Source organism: Gopherus evgoodei, chromosome 5, assembly GCF_007399415.2.
Source record: "Gopherus evgoodei ecotype Sinaloan lineage chromosome 5, rGopEvg1_v1.p, whole genome shotgun sequence".
Taxonomy (NCBI): domain Eukaryota; kingdom Metazoa; phylum Chordata; order Testudines; family Testudinidae; genus Gopherus; species Gopherus evgoodei.
In genome coordinates, this window is record NC_044326.1 from 44,126,374 (window position 1) to 44,134,481 (window position 8,108).

Genomic DNA, 8,108 nt, shown 5'->3' on the forward strand with positions numbered 1-8,108 from the left:
AGACCATTGTATAGAGGAGATGTGGGCCACATTTGATCCAGGTTAAGGCATAACTGAAATTACTGTCTTCAGCATTTCCTATTTACAGTTGGTATCAGGTGGACTTACCAGTATTTAAAACCTTTAAAGTTTGTGTGGAGCAGAGGCTCTCGAATGTAGGGCTTGCTGGTGGCCTATGGAAAGCTGGCTGGGGTCACATGATGCTGGCTCACTGGAGAAGACAGCTAAAGATACATTAATGCAGTCTTAACATTTTTGCATTTAAGCAATTGCTGTAGTCAGGCAGTCACAAATGGGAGAGATGTCTATGAGACACATTCTCTGTTAAGAGGTGATCCTTGTTATGACAAGGTTTGAGAACCCATGATCCAGAATGATCAGAAAGACATGAAATAGTACATCTTGATGTCCAGTATCTGACCTCAGTCCATTCAGTCTGCAGTTGTGTCGGTGGCTGCTTTAAAACTCGCCCTCTGTGAGATGAGAGAGACAAGGCAGGTTTTCAGAGATGGTACGGTTGGTCTCTGAAGGAGCTGATCCATTCTGAACTCCTTAGGGCTCCTTCTTTCTGTCTGAGCTGCAAAAAAATGTGTTAATACAACTTCTGAGTACATGGGTAATTTAAAGGGAATATGGGGGTAAGAGATGGGCTCTATATTTAGATTTTCAAGCCTCTTGGATCAAAAGCAAAAACTTGGAAGCTAGATGATGCAGTAGGTAAGATGGAATACAGGCCTTTCGATGCTTATTCAAATCCTACTCAGCTTGGTAAAATGTATCCTCTAGGCATGGGAAACATAGTGGCAGATTTGTTCCTCAATCGTTGGCAGACACATTTTTTCCTTCTGAGTCATAATGTTTCTGCACCTTGATACCTATGGAGTGTAATTTTGTAGTGAGTACATCCCTGGATTAATAGTCTTTAATTAAAAGGTGGCAGCTAATAAATATAAAGTTCTATTAGCTAATTATTTGTAGATTTAACTTTTAATCTGCTCTGTATTATATTCTAGGTTTAATCATACTAGCACCTAAACAATAAAGGTTAGAGCGAGAAAGAGGAAAAAATAGATTGTTTATAGACAATGCTATTTATAAGTAATACTGGGTTTGTGGAAGCAGCAGTACTTGCACTTTAATTCAGTGTGTGTTTTCTACATAACTGGAAAATCTGTTGTAAACATGACATATCTCAGTAGGACTTTTTAAAAGCCTGAAGGACTGAGGAGAACTCTGTCTGTGAGGTCCACTGGTTTCACAGTTTTTGGAAAATTCTTGTTTTCTTTTTCCCCTTAAGGTGGCAAATGGAAAGATCCAAAACCTAGAAGCTACAGTAGAATTTTTACTGAACAACGAGTGCAAATTGAAGCAATCCATTGTCACTTTAGAGCTGGAGAGGAAAGCTTTGCTGCAGACAGTGAAAGATCTACGCACGCAGACTGGCAGCCCAGGTGGAAAACATCTACTTACCAGGCAAGAGTGCCTGGATGTCAACTGACAGCTGCAATTGTAATGGACCAGACAAGTTCCACAAAGAGAAAGGGAAGAACTGTTTTTTACTGTCATCATTGGGATTTGACATGGTCTTCTTAGCGTTGTCCATGCCTTACTGTAGCCGAGTGAGGGGATAGGAGTGTCTGCAAAAATATGAGGAGCACGTTTCTCAGGGAGGAGACTCTTGCTTGTTAACTTATAGAATACTTATGAACTATAAAATATGCAATATAATGATGGGCAGGAATGAATAACTAAATAACATATGTACACTCCAGATACAATGTACTGTAAATATCTGCGGTCATGGACTCTTCCATAAGTGCTTTATATTGGTTACATGTGTTCCTTTTTCTATTTAGAAAACACCATGTTAAATAGTGTGCCCTGTAAAAGGCTGGAAAATTACAGCAGTGAAGAGCTTCTGAACTGATTCTGCCTTTTTGGGACTACAAAGTATTAGCATTCACAGATAGATTGTGATCATACTCGATAGATTTCTGAGGGTGTAATTCCCCTGCCGCTTGGCTGGGTTCCACTAATCATGTTATTAAGGCCTCTGATAACTGCTTTGTGTGCTTAAAGGTGTTAACTTAGTGGACCCTGGAGAGCTGGACTTGGTTGTGCGTAACTATAATTGTGGGGCATTTTGCCATCAGTTTTTATAAAACATACTGTTTTAGTATGTTTTGTTTTGACATCCATTGTTTTAGTACTGTTGATTGACATGATCTGATAAATGTACCATTGAAGGTAACTGCATTTTACTTTCTCAACAGAATACACTGACATTGTCATGGTGGAGTCTGTCACTCTCACAGTATTGTAGTGGATTTATCATCATGCCTAAAGGCATCATTTTATTTACTTCTGATCTGCTGTGTGATGTCGGACAGCCTCTTTCAAGGAACTGAATGCCTGCTGAGTTTTAGTTTCATTTGGTACTCGGTACCCATCCAGCCTTTGGAGAAGAACAATATTTAAGACTCTTTCTCTGAAATGGTGGAGGCACTTCAAAACTTGATTTTGTGCCAGTCATACTTAAACTGCTTTATAAAGGATATTGGGCTAAAGTATGATTTAGGACCATGGCCTATTTACAATGCATCTTTTGCAGAAGATTACACATTTTAAAAAGCTCACTTTTCTGTAATATATAGTGAAAGTAGTCTTCTGGCCAGTTAAAGCATCACTGTTTCAACTACAGGAGCAATAACGTCCAAGGAGATCCAGTTAACTTGTTGTTTAATTAGACCAAATAGTACCACAAAATTGTTCTTCCCCAAACTCAGTGTTACAGGTATCAACTTGCTGCTATAGTAGAGATTAGTATTTCAGATGCGAGTTTCCTAAATTGTCAATTTCTTATTCTTAAAATTTTAGGGCACATTTATTTCTCTAATCCACAATGTGGTGGAACATCTTTTATCTTCATGCTTGTTTCTCTATGGTACATTCTGCTTGCAGCTGTAATGTGCACTCTGGTGCGAATCAAATACCAGCATGTGGATTAAACTGGGGAATTTGCTCTTTAATTTCTAAATTACACATTGATTCCTGTAAATTTCTTAGATGTGTCTGGTTCTCCAAATCCACATTGTTTGCTTAGAGTCTAAATTCAATATAAGCCAGACATTACAAATCTCTTTACTTCTTGTGTTTTGTTTTTGAATTGAGAAACCATACAGAAGCTCACACTTCACATGTTAAATTCTGTTTACATCATACTCTTTTACAGTTTGAGGGCTAAGTTATGTTGTATTTGGACATCTTGGGGCCATTACTCATACATTGGCTTTTTACATTAAACAAAAGAGCAACAGAGAAAAGTTAATGATCCATGCCAAAATTTATGTTTGCACGTTTTGTTGCATCTAAGAACAAAAACAAAGTTCTCTGTGTGATAGTTCAGAAGTTAATATGTTAATAATTTCCCTGAGATCACAGTATGATTTTTAAATAGTTATTAATGAAAACTGATGGACATCAAACTTTTTTAGACACTCTAAGAACCCCAGTTGTGAACTTGGGACCTGCGTCTATATCTCTTGGCTTAGGATGTGTATTTTTGGTATGACTCAAGTTGTGCAGTAGTTTGGCTCATGTTCTACTTCTCTCCCAGTGAAGTGGAGGAAAGCCTTTGGCCCAGAGACTTTTTCAAGCATTTATTTTCCTTCAGACAATATGATCCTGAGTTGAAATCAGGGCTAGAACATCTGTTCGCAGAGGAGAGTGTGGTTAGTAGGTAGGCATCCGTTTTCAGTCTCAAGTGTCCACATGTTTGTGACCGTTTGATTTTGCCAAGAAGCAGAGCTTTCCAGGGTGAAACCTGTCAATGTACAAATGCACCAGATTTTGCTAAAGTTCCAAATAGCCCACCTGACTGACACACTGAGGCCCAGGCCATCCACAGCACAGGAGCTGAGCATTAATGGGACAACTGCATTGGGATCTCCCTTGCTTACATGGCATCAGATGAGTGTGCTGTTTCTGTGGGATCATTTTCCTGCCTCTTCTGCCCTGTGCCACTAGATCTCAAGGGGGGGATGGTAGGATGGAATAATGTAGAGTAAGGGAGGTGCCCTGCTCCAAGTCACCAACCCTTGCAAAGCCCAGGCATTTCCATGCAGAAATGAGAGAGAAATAATAAAGCTTGGTGCTGTTAAGACACCCCTGACACACACTTTCAGCTCCCCTCTGCTTCTGGGGACTCTACCAATAGCAGTATAGTTCTGTGTTGCTGTGGGAGAGGATCCTGAACTATCCCTACAGGCTGGCTGCTGTATCAAAACAGAAAGCAGCTCCCTTACCTGTAGTTAAGAGATACTAGCGAGTTGGAAACCCATAAATCCATGTCGTAGCCCCAAAAGGGAAAAATCCTCTCTTCCTCCCAAGGGAACGGTCTGAGGAAAGCTGCAAGTTGAAGCTTACAGAATTTTTTCCCCCTTGCCTCTCCCACAGGTGATTAGTCTCTGTCCTTTCCCCCACTTCCCCCGATGGTGCGCAGAAAAGGGGGAGAAAAAGGGAAAAGGAGAGCGACTTCCCAGGATTCCCCAAGAGATAGTCCCAAGAGTTCATTCCCATGCACAACTTGCGCCTTACGAGGTGCTTTGCTGTGCTCGCTCTGTGAGTAATATAGGGGTGCTCGTGACGCACACTAGCGTACCAGCTCAGAGATGCACTGTGAACAAGAGATGGTGTCAGCTAGGGCAGAAGAGAGACTTGGCCTGTAATGTGGCAGGAGCTAGTCATGCCATCTGTGACAAGAAAGAATCTGCTCCACTAGTGCTTTGCAGTCAACAGCGCCCTGTGGACTGCGGAGCTGATCTGGCATGTGGAATGCCACCCTGCAATAGCAGGCTTTCTTTTCCTCATCCTGCATCTGAGGATATGCCACTGCCCTCATTGTTGGCTCATTGGCATGTCTATATCTTGGCCTGTTTATTTTTAAGAGCTCATTATATAGAACCTGAGAATAATGACACAGTGCCCATCATCTGAGGAGGTCGATGCACTTTACAGAGGTGGGTAAGCATTATGATTCCCCTTTAATACAGAGTGAGGAAGTGAGTCACAAAGGAGCAGAGAGACTTGTCACAGGTTGCACAATGTGTTAGTGGTAGCTGGGACTAAAATCCAGGTCTTCTGAGTCCCAGACCTGCGCTCTCAAACACTAAATAATTCTGCCCCTTGGTTACTACAAAATCTCTGGCTTTCTCTGATGTTACTATGGTCTTCAGAGACATGATATTTTCTCTTCATTTTCAATTCCCCTTTTTCCTTCCCTACCTCCCTCCAAAATGTACACTCCACAATGAGAGTGCTTCTTCATGCTTTCAAAGGAGGTGGATAAACCTTAGGCCAGATTCTGTGCTGCAACTCTCAGGAGAGAGAACACAGGAAGGCAGAGGGGATCGATGGTGGCTTCAGCCTACCTTTGTGGCTCTCAGATTCTAGCACTAATTAGAGCAGTGTCTTGGGGCTGGTCTGACTACTAACAGCTTCCTCAGACTTTCTAATGTGCTATTCTGCAGCCCAGAATGTCCAGAGGACACAGTGCTGGAGTAGTGTAAAAAGCAGAGCATGGGCAGAGCAAGGGCTGGAATCTGACCCAATGACTGTAATTACACTCTTCTCCCGTTGATCTCCCACCCACACACTTTCAGAGCCTGATGGACAGGCATAGTTCAACTGGGAAGCTTGGCTCATGGAGAAGAATGGGAGCCTGAGGCACCATGAATGTATTTTCATACTGGAGGTTTTGAGTCTTTGGTTTTTCAGCACAAAGTTGAAATTTTCCATGGAAACCAAACACTTCACATTAAGAATTTCATTTAGTCAAAACCCAATTTTCTGTCCAAAACCAGGTTTGATGGAAAATTTCTGATCCACCCTACTTAATATGCCCCATTAATGTATGCGTCCCCATTTCTGAGAGACACGTCGATATTACAGAACTGCTGGAGCAATCTATAAAAAAAATTCTGCCCTATTACAATTGCAGAATTTGAATATTGAACTAAAGCATTATTTGTTTAGTGGAAATTAAGCTCTGTTTGTTTCATCAGTGCTTGCTGTATGGGGGCGTCTTGTGTTGGGCTATGGGACTCATTTGAAAATAGGTGTATTGGCAAAAAGGGTAGACCTTTATTTGGGCGGTTTGGCCACTTTCCCTTTCTTGGAGCAGATTAATATTTGTTAAATTGGTTCCCTTTTCCACGTTATTGAGGGGTGAAGTAAGGAAGCCATTGGAAATGCGCAGCAACAAGAGTCTGGGACATAAAAGACCTGGGAAGTGTACTGTGTATTCCTGAGTGCTATCTACTGGTACTTTATCACCTAACTCTTAACAGATGTACAGACATCTCTTTTATAGAGCACTCCTATTACACAAACAAGGTGGTCTGGTGTCAGGGGGCAGGGCAGAGATGCGATGGGCAGCAAATCCTTTTGGCCTGAAGGTGAGAGATTCTATCTGTTTTTGCTAGTCATTAGGAATCAATTGCTAGGTCTGGGCTAGAGAGCAGGGATGAGAGCAAGTTCCACAAAAGGACATAGAATTTCATAGAATCCTATTTTGCTCATTGGTCAGAGGAAAGAATGGGGTAGAAATGTGAGTTCATTTGGGCAGGGGAGAGCATCTGGGGAGGTTGGAGTTCTACAATTGAATATTAATGATAACCTAGCATGGGTGTTCTTTTATGTTGCGTTCAAATAGACATCCATTAATTAATAGAAATTCTGTAGCTGGCTCGCGGGAGAAGAATAAACCACATTTTTACTTTATATGCATACACCTTTCCCATTCTTTTCAGTGCATGTGTCATGTCTATTTGAAGATAATTTCACCCTTATTATGGAATAAGAACAACACATCTGTCAAGTTTTAAGGCTACTCACTAATGGTCTCCACATCCAACCTTAACAATTACACATTTTTCCCCTTGAATTTAAGAGACTTAAGACCATTCCTGCGAGCCTTAGATATGTGAGCAGTCTCTGGGCAGTACCATTGCGAGTGACAGGAGTGAAGCTTTGCATGATCATATCCTGAACTTTATTCCTGGTTTCTAGCTGTGCAAATGATTTTCCATATGTATTTTGTGTGTATACAACATATAAATGACTTGTATTTTTATATCAGTGAACTTAAGTTTGCACATTGCAGTTTTTACCCAGTAAATTTAAGTTTTGAATATTAACCTCTTCTGGTCTTGTTTTATCAAATTACTGTCGTGATAGTATGTGTGAATATCGGTGTTTCCATTACACTCATTTCCACCTGTATATTTTTTGCTATAGTAAGCACATTCTGCATGGAGGTTAGTGTGCTATAACTGAATATACAGTTGATTAACAAAATGAAAATAAAACACTGGAATATTTATATAATTTAAAATTGAAATCTATTTGATGGGCTTCTATTGTATAGGGCAAAAAACAATTAATTGCTAAGGTTTGAAAGACCCAAGTGCCATCCAAGTCAATGATGTATGGAACTGTAATAATATTATATGGAGATATACCTATCCCATAGAACTGGAAGGTCATTGAGTCCAGCGCCCTGCCTTTACTAGGCAGGACCAAGGACTGATTTTGCCCAAGATCCCAAAGTGAGCCCCTTAAGGCTTAAACCTCACAATCCTGGGTTTAGTGGGCCAGTGCTCAAACCACTAAGCTATCTCTCTCCCTATCTTTCATAATGATCAGTCTGATGCATTCGCACCCAGATTGGATACTTGTATTACTAACTTTTTACACTCCTCTTCTGTCAGTACAGATGAGCATGTATTACATGATAATGTGACCATCAAACTGCATGCTTTAATTTTAAAATTAAAAAATGCTCAGTGGCTGAAATCCTGGCCTCACTGCAGTCAGTGAGAGTTTTGCCACTGACTGCAAGAGGAAAAGGATTTCAGTAAGTCTATATATGAAAACAGAAGATCTTTATATCCCACTTCTCCTCTGCACTCCCCTTACTGAATACAGATGACATGGAAGTCCAGAGCAGAGAAAAATATTTTCCTAAATCTAATGGATTTAATATTTTAAATCATGTCATTACCAGCTGAAGGAATTCCTGTTTTTTCTAGACACGTCTGATCTTTGTT

The 8,108-nt window shown here is 40.6% G+C and overlaps 1 protein-coding gene across 11 annotated transcripts in view; it reads left to right on the top strand.

Moving 5' to 3' along the window:
* TBC1D1 (TBC1 domain family member 1) overlaps positions 1-7,196 on the top strand; it is a 191,229-nt gene extending 184,033 nt beyond the window's left edge. For 10 of the 11 annotated variants that reach the window (XM_030563807.1, XM_030563798.1, XM_030563796.1 and 7 more), the window contains one exon: positions 1,298-7,196. In XM_030563807.1, the coding sequence (XP_030419667.1) occupies positions 1,298-1,498 (201 nt within the window). In that variant the 3' untranslated portion in view covers positions 1,499-7,196. The remainder of the gene's footprint in view (positions 1-1,297) is intronic. The other variant, XM_030563797.1, reaches the window with a different exon arrangement.
* The last annotated feature ends 912 nt before the right edge of the window (positions 7,197-8,108 follow it).